At 50.2% G+C, this 18,416-nt stretch overlaps 1 protein-coding gene across 2 annotated transcripts in view; it reads left to right on the top strand.

Annotated features, from left to right (window-relative positions):
* AGPAT4 (1-acylglycerol-3-phosphate O-acyltransferase 4) overlaps positions 1 to 18,416 on the top strand; it is a 139,107-nt gene that overhangs the window by 115,106 nt on the left and 5,585 nt on the right. For both annotated transcript variants that reach the window (XM_050786835.1, XM_050786836.1), the window contains 4 exons: positions 5,235 to 5,396; positions 6,371 to 6,524; positions 10,706 to 10,808; positions 13,396 to 13,471. In XM_050786835.1, the coding sequence (XP_050642792.1) occupies positions 5,235 to 5,396; positions 6,371 to 6,524; positions 10,706 to 10,808; positions 13,396 to 13,471 (495 nt within the window). The remainder of the gene's footprint in view (positions 1 to 5,234; positions 5,397 to 6,370; positions 6,525 to 10,705; positions 10,809 to 13,395; positions 13,472 to 18,416) is intronic.

Genomic DNA, 18,416 nt, shown 5'->3' with positions numbered 1-18,416 from the left:
GGCTGAGGCAGCAGAATCGCTTGAAGGAGGCAGAGATTGTAGTGAGCTGAGATCGCGCCATTGTACTCCAGCCTGGGCAACAAGAGTGAAACTTCGTCTCAAAAAAAAAAAAAAAAAAATGGAGTCTCTCACCTTTTGATGAACATACACACATACATGCATGCGTGCACAGAAACTGGTTCATTATTTTGAGCTCCAGTCTTTTCTGCATTTTGTTGTAACTTGGGGCAGGTTTCGGAGATTCCAGGCCCACACCATCCTCTCTTGCGCACACCTTTCTTGTCAGAAGGGGTCTGTACAGCAACTTACTGGCAGAGTTTAGTGGCAGAAATGGAACACAGAAACTGGAACTTTCTGCTTCTCCCTTCCCTCTAGACTGTGGGCACCTCAAGGCCAAGGTAATCCTAACCAGCATTGTGTTCTCAGCACCTGCAGAGTGCCTGGCATAGGGAGCTTCTTAATCAATACCTTTGCACAGACAGAGCAGCCTCGGGTTGAAGATTCCAATTCGATGAGCTTACGCCCCATACATTAGAATGGAGGCTGTGCTGTGTGGGACTCAGGAGGACTCTGGAGCGATAGGGCTGGATGGCTTGTCTGGGGCTCCAGGGAACTGAAACATTTGCTACAGTGTCTCCAGCAGGTAGTCAAGAAAACAGTCAAAGGACTCAAAGGCAGGCTGTTGAGCCTGCTTTATCGTTAAGGAACATCTCACCTGTTTTCCAAGTTCCACTTAAGAGACCTCAGTTTATATATTTAGTAGAAATAAATGACCTTGGCTCATTTGACTAACTGGTAACCCTACTGGGAAACCTTCAGCAATGACTGGACGTTTGCAAACAAAGCTGGCCACAGAGCCTCAGCCCCTGAGGGGTTCCTTGCTGGTGTTAGTGGGGGTGGAGGCCATGCAGGAGCAGGACACCCTGCTGCTCCCAGCCATACTGCATGCAGCACCGGGGTTTGGAATCTCCACTGAAGCCTTGGTGAATAGCCATTTTGGAGAAAACCCTAACTAGAATGGCCTCATTCCGATCCCTTTTCACCCCAGAGGCTGTGGAGCTTCTGAAAGTCAGGGTCGGAGTACCGGGTCTCAGGCCCTCTCTGCATCAGCTCTTCCCAATGCCCAGGGTCTCTGCAAGGGCTGGCCCACTTGCCAGAGTTGCAGACCAGGTCCTGGGGCTGGCTGCGTCCCCGCGCTGTGAGGGTCCTCAGGATGGGCCAAGTAGATTAGCCCCAAGCAGCTACCCTAAGACAATTCTCCTTTTCACTCTCTCTCTCCATAGTGGGTTACTCCATCTGAAAAGTTTAGATTGTCCAGATGTGCTTGTATCTAGACAGATCTATTGATAAATCTAACTCATCAGTAAATCCTTTCAGGTGGGCCTCCGAAATAAATCCAGCATTGGTGAAATTGGTATATTTTCTTGTACACTCTCTCTGAAAGCTGTTGGCATCACACATGGAAGCCTCTGAGTGGCCTGGGAAAGCCATGACAGTTTTAGCCTATTGCACCTTTTGCCTGGGGAACTGTCTGTATGTCTTTTTTTTTTTTTTTTTTTTGAGACGGAGTCTCATGCTGTTGCCCAGGCTGGAGTGCAGTGGCGCGATCTCGGCTCACTGCAAGCTCCGCCTCCCGGGTTCCCGCCATTCTCCTGCCTCAGCCTCCTGAGTAGCTGGGACTACAGGCGCCCGCCACCGCGCCCGGCTAATTTTTTGTATTTTTAGTAGAGACGGGGTTTCACTGTGGTCTCGATCTCCTGACCTTGTGATCCGCCCGCCTCGGCCTCCCAAAGTGCTGGGATTACAGGCTTGAGCCACCGCGCCCGGCCTGTATGTCTTAATAGTAGTTTCTAGTCTGTTTGTCATAAGTGAGTTAACTTGGGCAACTCTCTGTGCACGGGGACTCTTCAGTTGCGCTTAAATAAATGTAATCTATTGTTGTTACTGTGACGCTACAGCATGGCTTAGAAAATGGGTTGAATAAGGAGGTGTTCAGACACTGCTTGCTCTGTGATGAATATAATAGGTACGAGTTATTCAACGCCCATGTCAGAGTTCAGAGTCTGAACTCTGTGCTTTTGTAGATGTTTCCATACATCATTCAGTCTTTACAGGGACACCAGGGGATATGTGTTGTCTTCCTCTTCACACAGAGGGGAAACAGGAGCTCAGGAAGGTTGGGTGTCTCGAGCACAGTCACACAGCCGGGTCGTGGTAGAGCCTGGTTAGAAACAGGACTGTCTCATTGCAGAGCTTTTCTTTTATGCAGCCCTGCCAGGGAAAGGGTATTGAGTGACATGTCTTCAGTCTGAAGACATAAAAGCTTCTACCTTAATATTTTAACATGTTTCTTACCAAACATAATTAACATCAAAACTAGGCGTATTGATAACATTCAAAATTTTAAGGCTGAAAGATGGATTAAGTCAGTATAAAGAAAGGTATTTCTCTTCTGTTCCTTTTGATCATCAAAAACACCTGTCATCCCAGCACTTTAGGAGGCCGAGGCAGGCGGATCACCTGAGGTCAGGAGTTAGAGACTAGCCTGGCCAACATGGTAAAACCCCATCTCTACAAAAAATACTGAAATTAGCCACGTGTGGTGGCAGGCACCTGTAATACCAGCTACTCAGGAAGCTGAGACAGGAGAACCACTTGAACCCGGGAGGCTGAGGTTGCAGTGAGCCAAGATTGCACCACTGCACTCCAGCCTGGGTGACAAGAGCAAAACTCCGTCTAAAAAGAAAACAAACAAACAAACAAACAAAAAAACACAAAAAAAGCCAAAACTGTTTCTGACCCAGACAGAACCTCAGTTATGTTCCCAAAGCAGATGGTGAAAGCACGCTGATGTCAACCCCTTCTTAAAAATGACATTGTTACAGGAATACTGTGAAATACGTTTATAATAAAAAACTGGAAAATCTAACAAAATAAAAATCACTTATAAATGACTGTCTAGCAACAACTACTGTTATTTTTCTCTGCTTTACTTTTTTTCATAAAGTTATAATCATGCTATAGGCTCACCTTTGTTCCAGATCTTTTAAAAATTTAGTATTTTACCATAAACGATTGCCTAGCCATTACACACTCATAGAAAGCAAGTCTTAGTGGCTCTAAATCAGGGGTTTGCACATGTTATCTGGAATGGGCCAGAGGATGAATAGTTTAGGCTCTGTGGATCAGAGCGTGGCTGTCACAAAACGCTCCTGTGTGTAGCGTGAAGGCAGCTGCAGACAAGAGGCACATGAGCAAGAGGCTGTGTGGCCACAGGACGTCACTTATAGAAGCAGCAGAGGAGCCAGCTTGTCCCGAGGGCAGCTGCTTGCTGACTCCTCTGTAGTGTTGTACAAGATACGGTGCACACCATAACCCACGGGACGCATCTACTGTGGGGCATCTAAACAGCTTTTGGTGATCTAACAGGGATGGAAATAGAGACTCCCGTCCCAGGTGACCGACCATCTGTGGGTCTAGATACCCGCATCACCGTCAAAGTTATCGTTTCCATTTAGCAGCAGGTCATCAGAGGCCAACCACTAGGACCCACTATAGCATTGTGGACAGGAAATACCCCTGAGAGTGCTTTTCCCCGGCAGAAGCCATGATTGGCTGCAAGGGACCACTCACCTTCCCAGGGCCAACAGCTGCTGCTTTAGTCTGCGGCCCCCTCCTGGCTGCAGAACCAATCGTCGTTCACAGCTCCTTCAGATTGTCGCATGTTTGGAATGAGTTCAGGTAAATATAATTTTAACAAATATCATGGGCACAGCACACAGTAAGCCCTCACACCCGCACCGGCGAGTTCAGCCACCCACCCACGGGGATGGTCCCGGAGTCCGATTTCATGGCTAAGTTCTCTTGGACAGAATCTGCATGTTGGACTTGTGTGAAAAACCAACTCCATCAGAAAATGGAGATGCTAAACTTGCAAGGTATCTGCCTTTTCTACTCCAAGCGAGGGAAGAAATGTCTTGTGTTTTTAAAGTAGGGAGCAGTTGGCTGTTCAGACCTTCTTTTGTTCTGCCAGTAGGTTGGGGGACACGGCTTACTGACCCCGTGCTGAGCCGGAGCTGTGGAGAGGCATGGGTGTAATGGGGAGTAGAGGAGAGAGGGCTGTGTTGAAGCCGGGGCTCTCCGCGCTGTGCGCATCCTAGGTTTAGAGCTGCTCCGACGGCTCACATCCCTGGCTCAGTCATCGACCCATTGATCAAGGAGCATCCTGGCCAGTTCCAAAATTAAGTTGAAAAGATAAACATCCATCAGATAGAAAGCAGTTTTTGTGTCTCCGCTGCCCTGTCCACCCCACTGAAGCCCTGGTCTTCCTCAGTGTAGGGGTCTGATGTAGTGGATGCCTGGCTGGGGAGGGCCACACCAAGCCCTGGGGACCCAGGACTTCCCTGAGAATCCTCAGAGGGGACCTGTTGGGGCCTTGCTCGCGCACCTGCGTCAGCCTCAAGAGGGTCTCTGGCAGGTGCTTCTGCCCCGTCTCAGCCTCAAGGACATGCTGGCAGCGGGTGTGGAGGGCACCGAGCACATCTCCTGGTCTGGGTTTTACTTCCAGCTCGGACCAGCTGTGCCCGGAGATCCCACTGGGCTCCACAGCCTGCTCTATGAGCGGAGACTCCCGTTTGCCTCAACTGCAGAGCTCGGCAGAGTAGGTCGAGCTGTCTCGGAAAAATCGAATTCAAATGAATCTTTGACCAGCAACTGTTCAAGAAGGATGTTAACCTCACGCCCAGGAATGCTACATTTTCTAGCATTTGACATTTTCGGCGATCAAGAATTACTATATTTTGTAATATCACAAAACTCAATGAGATCTGTAGAAAAGAGGTACATAAATTAGTGTCACACAGCTGCACGGCAGGCTTAGCGAGTGCATGGTGGTGATCACCTAGAAACCCTCTGGATAGTGGTGGGAGCATTGTCAGGACCCTGAATATCCATGACTGCTTGCTGCTGCCTTCTTGACTCCTGCCGTCCACGCTGAGAACCAGGGTCCCCTTGCCTCCTGCCCCCACACTGGCAGGGTGAGCACAACCTGGACCTCTAGCTGAAGGGTGGGGAGGGCATCACGGTCCATGGCCTCGACAACATGTGTTCTGGGACTGGCCCGAGGCGTCTGGTGTGAATGTCCCCTCCTCTTTTTCTACTTCAGTCTCCAACAGCCCCGGGAGGTGGCTGTGATGTCTCCTTCATGGGCACCTGGGCTCCTTCCTCTGTTTCAGGGCTCCAAGGTCCTGGCCAAGAAAGAGCTGGCCTACGTTCCAATTATCGGCTGGATGTGGTACTTCACCGAGATGGTCTTCTGTTCGCGCAAGTGGGAGCAGGATCGCAAGACGGTTGCCACCAGTTTGCAGCACCTCCGGGACTACCCGGAGAAATATTTTGTACGTAGGCACCAGAGCAGCTGTGTCCCAAGGGCTCCTGCAGGACTGTGACCGTGGGACCCCCGTGTGACTTCCACAGGACACGTGACTGTGGGGCTGTGTGTGACTATGGGGTCGTGTGTGACCATGGGACCACATATATATGACCCCAGGGCTGTGTGTGACTGTAGGGCTGTGTGTGACCGTAGGGCTGTGTGTGACCCCAGGGCTGTTTTGTGACCGTAGGGCTGTGTGTGACCCCAGGGCTGTGTGTGACCCCAGGGCAGTGTGTGACCGTAGGGTTGTGTGTGACCCCAGGGCCGTGTGTGACCCCAGGGCCATGTGTGACCCCAGGGCTGTGTGTGACCGTAGGGCTGTGTGTGACCCCAGGACTATGTGTGACCTCAGGGCTGTATGTGACCCTGGGGCCGTGTGTGATCGTGTGGCCATGTGTGACTGTGGGGCCTCATGTGAGCCTGGGGCTGTGCGTCACCCCAGGACTGTGTGTGAGGCCAGGGCTGTTTGTGACCATAGGGCTGTGTGTGACCCAGGGCTGTGTGTGACCCCAGGGCTGTGTGTGACCCCATGGCTGTGTGTGACCCCAGGGCTGTGTGTGACCCAGGGCTGTGTGTGACTGTAGGGCTGTGTGTGACCCCATGGCTGTGTGTGACCCCAGGGCTGTGTGTGACCCAGGGCTGTGTGTGACTGTAGGGCTGTGTGTGACCCCAGGGCCGTGTGTGACCCCAGGGCTGTGTGTAACCCCAGGGCTGTTTGTGACCGTAGGGCTGTGTGTGACCCCAGGACTGTGTGTGACCCGAGGGCTGTGTGTGACCTCAGGGCTGTATGTGACCCTGGGGCCGTGTGTGATCGTGTGGCCGTGTGTGACTGTGGGGCCGCATGTGAGCCTGGGGCTGTGTATGACCCCAGGACTGTATGTGACCCTGGGGCCGCGTGTGACTGTGGGGCTGTGTGTGACTCCTGCCTCCTTCCTTCAGTTCCTGATCCACTGTGAGGGCACGCGGTTCACGGAGAAGAAACATGAGATCAGCATGCAAGTGGCCCGGGCCAAGGGGCTGCCTCGCCTCAAGCACCACCTGTTGCCGCGAACCAAGGGCTTCGCCATCACCGTGAGGAGCTTGAGAAATGTAGGTAAGGAAGAGTGCGTGGCCCTGGGCCTCCCCGCGGCAGCGAGGAAGACAAGCGCCAGCTCCAGATGGGCAGAGCTTGCTTCCTGCCAGCACTTCCCGGCTGACGCTAGGAGCTCAGAGTGGCTGCTCAAGTCTGGTCTCTGGGACTGGGAACCAAGGACAAATGGCCCCTGCACCCTTGGCTGGCACCTGGGGTGGGCCTGTGCCTGCCTTTCCTGGGGTGCCCGGGCCAGCACTGCCCTCTGCTGTGCAAATGTGCTGGGTGCCTGGATGGCCCATCGGGTAACCTGGGTCCAGGCCTGCACGCCCAAGACAGCACAGTTGGGTTTAGGGTCATTTCTTGCCCACCCATTGGCATCAGCTGAACTCTGACCTTGTGGTCTGTCGCAGCTGACCTCGGAGTCTGGAACCCTCAATGGCCATTGATAAGAAGGAAATAGCAACAACTTGCCTCTGGCCTCTCGTCATGCTTTTGTCTTCTTTTTGACCCTTCTGTCTCCAGTTAGAAACACCCTCTGTCGCCTTCTGCACAGCCGGCCTCCCCACACCCCCGCAGTCCCCTGGCCCTTTCCCTGGGCTGCAGGCCTGGGGCAGCTTCCTGTGCTCCTCCCAGGCAAAGCGCTCAGGTGAAGCTGGTTCCTTCCTGGAGGGAGCTGGAGTCCAGCTGAACGCGGCTTCTGGCCCCACGCTGCTGCCTTCCTCCGCCTTATCCTCTTGTCTCCTCTCCTCCTTCTGAGGCAAAGAGTGGGGGGCCCCGAATTCCTCCCCAGGCCTGCATCAGGGGCCCCTTGGTTTCTCCAGCCCTGACCGACCCCCATAGGACCTCTGGAGCAACAGGGTTGGTGAATCGGTACCTCTAAAAGTCCCCAGGTGACCCAGTGGCTGAAGCGGTGGTTTCAGGCCCCGGGCAGCACTCCCTGCTGGCTTCTGCTGCCTGTTTAACATAACCCCGCATACCCAGGCCAGCGCCAGCCCCGCTTCCTTCTGGGGCTGCAGGAACCCAGGCCAGGCGGCTGTGCCCCTGGCCCCCTCTCCCCTCTGTGTGCCTGCCCTGCCCTTAGCCTTGTTAACCAGTTTCTTCTCCCCCACATGCTTCCCTTGCTTCCTCATCCCCCCTTCTCCTGGTCGCCAGCGTTCCTTGATGACCTCTGTTGGCACAATGCTGTGCACGCCACACACAGTGTCACCTTCAATCCCCACAACATCCTGGCAGCAGCTCTTACTCCCAGAGAGAAGAGAGAAAAGCAGGCTCTGGAGTCTCAGCAGCAAACTTGGGCCTGCAGAACTGAGGGCCCACCAGGCCAGCCACCTCCAAGCTCCTTCCCCTCTGCCCAGCCTCTTAGAAGGTCGGTGGCACAGAGGGGCACCAGCTGCCTACATGTGTCTTTTGCTCTGGGCTCAGCCCAAGGGTCAGAATTAGGCTGCCCCCTGCAGTCCCTGCCTCCACACCAACCCTGGGCCCCAGGGCCAAGGATGCTCCCATTGCTCGACCCCTGCTCCACCTCCCAGGCTGCTGCACTCTGCACTGTCCAGCAGCGTCAAGACCCTGGGGGCTCCCTGATCAGGAGGCCTCACTGAATCCTCTTTCCTCTGCTGACCAGCTGTGTGACTCTGGGCAAGTGACCTTACCTCTCTGGTCCTAAGTCTGCTCTGAGTTCTGTAAAATCTGTTAGGGTTGCAAAGAGGATTAAATGAGAAAAGCTAGATAAAGAGCTCAGCATCCCACCTGGCACATGATAAACATTTGATCAAAGGCTGCTGTTGTTCGGGGCCCTCTGCCTCCCACTACACACCTCACCTTCTGCCCCTGGTAGGGTTGCCCAGCTTGCAGGGCTACGTGTCCCCATCCTGATCCGTCCCCTCTGGGTTGGACCAGCGCGGCTCCCTGACTGAGCTTTGCCTCAGTTTTGCCTCGCAAGGCTGTCCAGCTCTATACTGTTCATCACGGAGTTAACAAGGCTCTCTCCAATAATAGCCACCACCGGTCTCGGGCGCATCTGACATGCCAGGCCCTGTATGCACCGTACATGTAGGATGTCCTCACAGGACTCAGGAAGGTAGATTCCTTTTTCTTTTTGCTTTCAGCTCACAGATAAAGACATTGGGGCTCAGAGAAGTTAAGGAGCGGGTGCAGTGTGACTCAGCCAGTACCTGGTGAGCTGGGATTTGCTCCTGGCTGGTGGGGCCGGCAGTCGCTGCTGTCACTCCTTCCGATGCGCCTTGCAGTTAGAATCAGGCTGGCTCTCCTTTCAAGATGCTTTTTTTGAGGTTTTCCTCTGGAAAATGAGACAGTTGTACAGGTCACTGATTTTTAAGCGGCTCTTTGGGGAACCCGGGGGTTCTCCCCTCCTTTGCTTAACCAGAGTCAGCCTCTTCTGTTGTCTTCATGGGCCCCTGTGTGAGCGGGTCGGAGGAAAGGAGGTATCGAAATCACTGAACTATGTGAGCTCTGTGGCCCCTTCTTACTGGGAAGCCCTAGGACACTACAGTCATGGTCCACACAGCCTGATCCGCTGTTCCTGTAGATACCCATTTATGCTTTAAAATGCCTGAGGAATGTGATAAGCATCCAGGTTCTCTCCCAGCAGCCCTGACCAGGCAGCTCTCCTCAGGAGGGCTCAGGAGAACAGTCCCGCCTTCAGCCCTAAGGCGGGGGCGAGTGGTCTCGGGCACTCCGGGCCCTGCTCCCAGGCTCTCCTGCAGGCCATCAGGAGGACCCCTGTCCGCTGGCACAGACAGTGGACCTGCAGACCCTGCACGGTGGTCAGGCAGCGGGTAGAAGAAAACAGATGGTGATTTATTGTTTTTGAATCTTGGTTCCGCATATTCCCAATCAGACCAAGTGCCTTTCCTCCTTCCTGCCATTCTCCCACTCCTGTTATTAATGCGCGCATGCAAAGCTCCCAGTGAAGCGTCTGGCTCATCCTGTTATTAATGCGCGCATGTAAAGCTCCCAGTGAAGCATCTGGCTCATCCTGTTATTAATGCACGCATGCAAAGCTCCCAGTGAAGCATCTGGCTCATCGTTTATTGAACACAAACCATGTGCTGGGCCCTGCAATAAGTGCCTGGCCTCTGTCATCTCAGCAACTGTGTGACAGAGGCTCCCTTCTCCAGGACAAGACCTAGCCCCAGCTCCCCAAGAGAAGATCCCACCGGTGGGAAAAGGTGACAGCCGCTGGGGTTCCCACCTGTTGCTCCTACCGTCTGGTGCTCTTACACTTCAGCAAGTGGCCAGTTTCCACTGTGCATTTATCTCCTCTGTTCCCTCACTCGTTCCTTCCTATATCCTTTCATCCCTTGATCCAAGAAGCTTCAACTGAGTACGATCCAATTCCTTAAGGAGTTTCTCATCAGTATCCTAGGATAATTTGTAGCTGTCTTATTTTTCTAGGGGAAAATAATGCTCACAGAATGGTTATGCTGCTGTAACTGAGACACTTCCTTAGTTTCCTTTGGAATAATTTTTCTTATCATCCACACTTGTTTAAATTTCAGTGTTTCTTGACGGAAATGATAGGCTGGGCACATTAGAAAGTTACAAGTCATTGTTGTGGCACCTCTAGACCTGACTTTGCAGTTAAAAGTTACTGCTTTAAAAGTGATCTGGGCTAGGCACAGTGGCTCAATCTGGGCTGGGCACAGTGGCTCACTGTGATCCCAGCATTTTGGGAGGCTGAGGCGGGCAGATCACTTGAGGTCAGGAGTTCAAGACCAGTCTGACCAACATGGTGAAACCCCGTCTCTACTAAAAATACAAAAATTAGCTGAGCGTAGTGGTGGTGCCTGTAACCCCAGCTACTTGGGAGGCTGAGGCAGGAGAATTGTTTGAACCCAGGAGTCAGAGGTTATAGTGAGCCAAGATTGCACCACTGCACTCCAGCCTGGGTGACAGAGTGAGACTCCGTCTCCAAAAAAATAAATAAATAAATAGAAAAAGTGACCTGGCTTCAGCAATGACCCTGTTTTCTATTACTGAGTTCTAGTGGGATTTTATGATTACAAAAGATAATACACATTCAGTGTAGAACATGTGGACCATATAGAAAAAGAAAAATCCGACCACACCATTTCTAGATAAGCAGTTAGCCATTTGATTATTGTCTTCCAATGTGTGTATCTACAGAACAAAATTGGGTTCACACGCTATATACTGCTTTGTATTTGTTTTATTTTTTATAGTTTCAGCTGTATATGACTGTACACTCAATTTCAGAAATAATGAAAATCCAACACTGCTGGGAGTCCTAAACGGAAAGAAATACCATGCAGATTTGTATGTTAGGTAAGTCGAACGGTTTCCTCTCCAGAAAAGACAGTGCCCGTTTCAAAGTAAACACATCACAAATGACCTAGAGACTTTCTTCCAGGGATCCCTGGGTCACACTGACTCCTTTGCAGTCTGTTTTGCATTGAACTTGACATATCCTACTATTGAGAATGATCTGCTGAAATCTCCTTCCATCCCAGCTCCTTCCGGATCCTCTGTAATCTTCCATTTCAGAGAGCTCAGGTTGAACAAATGGAAGGCCATATTTTATAATTATTTTGGTGTTGGTGTGACGAGAATATGTTATTGACACTTTCCTTGAGCGATGGGTCTGCTATATGGAATACACACAGATGTGTATTTATATAAGGCGGTCTAGACACAAATGCAAAAGTCTTTTGCAGTGTCTTACTTATGTGTTATGTTCCAGGCTGTTAGTGATTTTATTGAAGACACTTCTGGAACATATTAGTCAAACTGGTTCTCCTTCCCTGCTTATAGAATGGGCCGAGCACCTCTGTTTCGGTGGGAAACAGAATTGGAAGGTGCAGCAGATAGTAAACACAATGGCAATTCACGCATTAAAACCCAGAGTGACAGGGGTCAGGGACCGGACTGGTTTGTTGTGCTGTGGGTCACCTTCTCTGAATGCTAATCAAGAGAATCTGAAATGCCCACTAATGGAGAACTAATCCAGGGGCGTATAACCTTCTGATTCAAGACCTTACAGAAGCGGTATTACAAACAGCCCCATGAAAATCCAGGGGCCCTACATTCCCACCAGGCCACACTAAATGTCCCAGCTTTCCTGGGAGATGTTTTGGTGGACTGGCGGCCAAAGTTAAGTAGCTTCTGATCTAAAAATGACTCTGGCTTTCCCATCAAAATAGGACAGCATTGACATCATCACTGACTTCTTGTCTGATGGTGCAGGCGAGAGTCTGCCCTGTGACTCAGTTCTGTGGCATATGAAGGCAGGAGAATCACCCACCCGCCTGAAGGAGACCTTTAGACCTTCCAGGAGTAAAGTGAGGTTTTATTCCCCATGTTCACTGACGGCTGGCAGGAGCTCCACTCAGTGACCAGCTGGGCTCAGTTATTTGGGAAAATCCCAAGACATGTAGAAGATTATTTCACCTCTCAGGTAGCTGCAACTCTCCAAAGCACGTGTGAGAATCAGCTCCAAAATGATTCTGGCGCGTTCACTCACTGAAGCCAGATGACACACTTGACCCCAGAGGAAGGTTAGCATTGATGCTGTTCAACACACATCTTTTTGTCGTCGCTGCCCATTAAAAATGATGGAGGCATTTTTCTGAACATAAGTCAGTACAAAGCACTGAAACATCAAGGGCGATAATGTCAAGTTGCTGAAAAGGGCAAAACTCACTACATTCCCACTATCCAAATAAAGAAATATTATGCAGACTCGAGAAATCTCATTTCCAAAGCAGAGTAGATCAAAGAGCAAAGAAGTAGAGGATTCACAAAAGTACAGTGTGCGTAGGAACAGGAAAGGTGAAAGGATATTTCCGGAGGAGCTTATGGGGTAAGTTCTAATTATGTGAAAAACTTACCTCTGTACAATACTGCCTTGAAAAGGAAGTCGCTCACTATAATCTGTTATAAGATGGAATCCCATCGTTTATTCTCTTAACAGACTCTAGTGTGATAGATAAGACTCTAGTGTGATAGATAAGCTCTAAAATCTTCTTACTAAGATATTCTTAGGCCATAGAAGGGAAATCAAGCCAGATGCAGACTTCGACATGGACAAAATTGAATATAAAGGAACATCCCTTGAAATCACAAGAGCCAACAACCTGAAAACAAGTAGGAATGGCAAAGGTGGCAGAGTGACTCTTCCCCATGTTCAGTATGGGCTGTTTGTAGATGATTGAGTAGCAAGCCCTTGCCAGCCACCAGTCCCCACAGCCACCCAAGTCTCCAAGCTATCGCTGGTGTACAGTGACTCTGGACCCCTGTCTGAGCCATGGAGCCTGGGTGCTGCAAGATGCCCTGGCTACTTGCATCTGGGAGAACTTTAATTCCCCACCATCCACATCACTGACTTGTCAAAACCTTTGCAGAAAAAGTCTGCCTCAAGGCTAACCAAGAGGCTACAGGAATCATTTGATGGGAGATAATCTGCCATTACCAGTAAGTCGGTTACTTGACTAAGAAGAAATTACTAGGATCTTGTCTCTGATGCATCAATTCTGTGTATATTGGATTGTCTCATGGGGAAACTGAGGCAGTGTTGTCCTCTTTGGAAGAGGCAAATATCAGGTTTTGGGGGCCTTTTTGTGAGCTGGGAGGGAAGATGGAATGAGGCAAGTGTCCCCTCTTCTGACAGCATCTGTCTATGCCATTGAATTGGACCCTGGGTTGTTCCTTCATGGGTCATAATTGCATTTTGGCCTGTGTTTCTCCAGTGTGGATGTGGAACGCCCCTTCTTTCGATCACTTGCATTACTCTCTTCACTTCCACATTATTTAGGCTACCTAGATAAAAACAAAAAATGGCAGCACCGTTACTGGAAAGTATACGTTGCAGGGTGGGTGTCACCTCTCCCCTGCTAGCTGCTCTCTGCCTTTGCAGGAGGATCCCACTGGAAGACATCCCTGAAGACGATGACAGGTGCTCGGCCTGGCTGCACAAGCTCTACCAGGAGAAGGTCAGTGCACTGGGTGCGGGGGTCTGTTCACGTTGCAGCTGTGGGTGTGCTGTGTGGCAGCAGGCCTTTCTCCGGCGGGCGAGACCTCACAGAGCCGGTTATTAATGAGTCCGGAGCTGACCCTCTCTTGGAAATAAAGAATGTAGCCAAATTTTTTTTTTTTTTTTGAGACAAGAGTCTCGCTCTGTCACCCAGGCTGGAGTACAGTGGCGCAATCTCGGCTCACTGAAAGCTCCACCTCCGGGTTCACGCCATTCTCCTGCCTCAGCCTCCTGAGTAGCTGGGACTACAGGCACCCACCACCTCGCCCGGCTGATTTTTTGTATTTTTAGTAGAGACGGGGTTTCACCGTGTTAGCCAGGATGGTCTTAATCTCCTGACCTTGTAATCCACCCACCTCGGCCTCCCAAAGTGCTGGGATTACAGGCGTGAGCCACCACGCCCAGCACCAAATATTTTTTAAGGAGAGTTCACACACACACAGTGAAGCTATTCTACAGGTGTAGTGGACCAAGAAAGAAGTAATGGCCCCAGTAGCCCCTGCTCATATTTTCCTGCCGCTGGTCCTAATGGAGAATGTGCTTGTGGGGTGGATATTCTCCGTAGCACTGGACATGGGCTTGATTGCTTCTGGATCAACAATATGGTTGTTAGTCTGATCTCAAAACATTTCCAGAAGAAGCAGGATAAAGCCCTACACGGGTCCACCTTGGTCTTGGCTGGGTTTGAACCTGCTGTGGTGCCCCCTGTCCTGTTCCTGTCTATGTTCCAGTTCCCCAGGGGCCCCCTACTTATTCTGTCCTTTCTCTGAGCAAGGCCTTTGCTTTCACTGATGTCTCTCCTCCAAAAGCATATGCAAGCAGGGGAGTCTCGTAACTACCGGATCTTACGAAGGAGCGAAGCTTAGCTTCCACTTGGTGAGAAGAGCATTTTTATGGCCAGGTCTCATTAACCAGTAAAAAATTATTTCTGATTCACCACATGTTTTAAACCCAAACAAGTCATTCCCTAGAATCAGATATATTCTCTAGGATTCTGATGACCTTTTCCCTAGTTCCATGCATGCAGGCTGGCTGACATGGGTTCTGTTTTTCTCTGTTCCTCAAAGGAGAGAATTACCCAGAGCTTTGCGGGATGTCCTCTGCAGCTGAATAAGAACTTTAACCCTACCTACTCTTGAGGATGTGTTAGGATTTTAGTCCACAAGACTCTTAACAGACTCTAGTGTGATGGATAAGCTAAGTTTGCCTCCTTTAGGCAAATCGTAGTCCAAAAGACTTGCCATCACATTTGGTCGAGAAGCTCTTATAAGTTTGCTCTGAATCAAGATCCTGACACCTTTTTTCCCTGATGATGCCTTTATAGCATCACTGCACAGAGCTGGCCACGTGGGCCTCTTTCCTATGTGGGTTATGGGCATAGCTCTCTGGTCTCCCCTTACAAATACACAAATTACAAATTCTGTGTAGGAACTCGTTTACCTTGTCACTAGAGCATGAGTTGTGCAGATTCCTGGGCCCGAACCACAGCGATTCTGTCTCTGCAGGTTAGAGGTGGAACCTAGAAATGTGTACTTCTAGCAAACTGCTTCTGATGCAGATGGCTTTGATGGAGGTGGTCTGGGGCCTGAAGCTTTTTAACAACAGTATTCTAAGTTATCGAGGTCTGCGCTGATGCATATGTGTGCCCTGACAGAGAAGCACAAAACAGTATGAATTCCCCCCTTCTGTTTTCATGCATGAGGCAGTATTTTTCTTGCTCTGTTTTCTGGTCTAATCATTGAGGTAGCATATAAAATGTTACTTCTTTTTTTGGAGACAGAGTCTCGCTCTGTTGCCCAGGCTGGAGTGCAGTGACGCGATCTTGGCTCACTGCAAGCTCCGCCTCCCAGGTTCACGCCATTCTCCTGCCTCCCGAGTAGGTAGGACTACAGGTGCCCGCCACCACGCCTGGCTAATTTTTTGTATTTTTAGTAGAGACGGGGTTTCACTGTGTTAGCCAGGATGGTCTTGATCTCCTGACCTCGTGATCCACCCACCTTGGCCTCTCAAAGTGCTGGGATTACAGGTGTGAGCCACCGCACCTGGCCTAAAATGTTACTTTTAGCAGAAAGAAGAGTATGCTAAGAAAAGGTTTAGAAAATGAGCCTCTTTTGTAAAGAGCCACACAAACAAATCTACAATAAATGTGGGCCCTTAAATCCATCAAGGCAAAGGAGATTTTTCTCAATGGGCCCTTCCTCTCCTGTATTCAGGCAGAACTGTGGTCATCATGTAAACCAAGAGGCACATCTCCTTCTTGTTGAAGTCTCTTAGGGTGTTTTCCTCTAAACTATGTTTACATTTAAATGATAGTGTTCAACTTGAAAGGGTTCTCAAAATGATCATCTACTCCAAAGCTCTTACACTACTGATGAGGAAGTTAAGGTCCGCAGGATGAAGTGATTTACCCAGTTTTCCAGCTCACCGATCAAAGCCAGGTGCTGGAGCCCAGGCCCTTTCTCTGTCGGTGCAGGGCTGGGACGACACCGACTTCTCTAAGCAGTATGTGTCTGTGAGCGGACCTGGGAGGCTGGTCCTTTTCCCGTCCAAGAAGATTGCTGAGCAGTAAGCGGAAGTGGTGCATGGTTCCTCCAAGCAGAGTGGTAAATAGACGTCAAGGGACCATTCCTTTCTGTATCAGCCTGTTTTGCTAGGAGCCTAGATCTAAAGCTTTCCTTGCCCCAAATCTGGGTGCCCCACCAGGCTTGTCAAAGTAGAATTTCATTTTAATGGTCACCCTTTCAGTCAGAAGTGTGCTGTACGTCAAAAGACAATTCTGTTGATTTTGACCTTCCTGGGATTTTAGGGCAGTAGTTCTCTGACGTTTCAATTTCATGGGCAGGTAAAGTTTCTGCAAAATGGGAGGGGATGGCAGGCAGCCAATAGAGGTGTGCCAACATTCTGGTCTTTCCAAGCATAAGAGAAACTCGCCGCCTACCAGTGACACAATTATACTCTTTAATATGGGAAAGGCATCATCTCTGAAAACAGGGCCATCCTTTGAGTTGACCTGATTTAGCTTTATGAAAAATGCACAATATTTCTTGCTTGTCAGCATTTGGGACTCCTATTGTTTGAAGGCTTTGAGAAACCATTCATGACCTTGTGTGATCTTCTGTGGAAAAAGCAGTTCCCAAATGAACTTGCTCTCAGGCTGAACCTACATCCTCAGAACCCCTTTTTTCCAGGGAGGTCACAATAGCTATCATGGTTTCTTAATTGTATGGGGTGAACAGATTCCAACTTTTCATTTCTAACTTAAAGTCCTTCTTCAGGTTGTAATTTGACATTTTCAGAAGGGACTACAAATTGGCCATTAATGGTGCACCTTAAGAAATAGGTGAGGCTGGGCACAGTGGCTCCTGCCAGTAATCCCTTTGGGAGTAAGCACTTTGGGAGGCTGAGGCTGGAGGATCACTTGTGGCCAGAGGTCGCCCACGTTTGTGACCAGTCTGGGCAATGTAATGAGAACCCCTGTCTACAAAAATAGTTTACAAGTTAGCTGTGCCTAGTGTTCCGCACCCGTAGTTCCAGCTACTGGGGAAGCTGAAGTGGGAGGATCACTTGAGCCTAGAAGTTCAAGGTTACTGTGAGCTATGATTGCGCCACTGCACAGAGTAAGACCCTGTCTCCAAAGAGAAATAAGTGAAAAAAAAAAAGCTACATTCAGAGCCGTCTTGTGGAGGCCAAGGTCGGAAGCAGCTCTGGGTGGGTGCAGAGCTCGGGGTGCAGGCATGGTGGCCCGTGGAAAACTGTGCAGTCCTGCTCTAACCTTCAAGGACAAGAACCATTTTTGGGACTGGCAATTGTTTTTTCATTTAAACTGTAAGGGTACTGCTCTTTAGAAGGGCAGCAGGGAGCCTCAAGGCTTGGCCCCCATGGTAAGTCCTTTGCAAGTCCTGGCCGTGCACTTGGGTGATGTCTGCGCGCTGAGGCCAAGGTTCACGAGTGCTCCTCACAGAGCCTCTCTCCGCCAGACTTGCTGACTAAGAGGAGCCACTTCTTCCTTTCTGTTCCCCAACTTTCTCTTCTCTTCTTTGTTCTTTCCTGTTCTTCCTCCCCTCCTTTTCTCCCTCCTTTCTTCTCCTTAATTCTGCCCTAAGACACAATTTCTTTGCTGAGCTGAGTGCCTGGAAAAGCTGAGCGGGTGTGCTGTGTGGACGTCTCCTCTGCACGCCTCCTCCCAAGTGCCTTTGTCGCGGGCTGCCGGGGGTGTTTGTTCGGGGATCCGCCGCCTCTCAGTAGGATCTCGTCCTCTTCAGCTTGTGGGTTGATGCTTCTTTCTGGAAACAAACCAACTCTCCTTCGTTCAGTGACTACGTTTCGCAGTTCCAACTTTATACTGTGCCACATAGTAACACACAGAAACAAAAACATGAGTCCTTTCCCTGTGGGGCAAATTTTATTACAAAATGGGTCCATGACCAAGATCGGCCATGGACATTCTACTGCCGGAGCCTGGAGTCTGGCCGGAGCTGGCCGTGCTGTTCTCTCCGCGACAGTTGATGGGAAGTCCTGCGGCAATGTCAGGGGCCATAAGTGAGGGGAGGGGGTGAGAGTTAGTGTTTTAAACCACACACAAAACTTTAAAGTGAATAGGGCTGGGCGCGGTGGCTCACACCTATAATCCCAACACTTTGGGAGGCTGAGGCGGGAGGATCACCTGAGGTCAGGAGTTCAAGACCAGCCTGGCCAACATGGTAAAACCCCATCTCTACAAAAATTAGCTGGGCATGATGGCAGGTGCCTGTAATACCAGGTGCTCAGGAGGCTGAGGCGGGAGAATCACTTGAACCTGGGAGGAGGAGGTTGCAGTGAGAGGAGATCATGCCATTGCACTCCAGCCCGTGCGACAGAGTGAGACTCTGTTTTAAAAAATAAAAAAATAAAGTGAATGGGAAGTT

The sequence above is a fragment of the Macaca thibetana genome, chromosome 4 (assembly GCF_024542745.1).
Source record: "Macaca thibetana thibetana isolate TM-01 chromosome 4, ASM2454274v1, whole genome shotgun sequence".
Taxonomy (NCBI): Eukaryota; Metazoa; Chordata; class Mammalia; order Primates; family Cercopithecidae; genus Macaca; species Macaca thibetana.
Note: the sequence above shows the minus strand (reverse complement) of the source record. Positions and strands in the feature narration are given on the sequence as shown.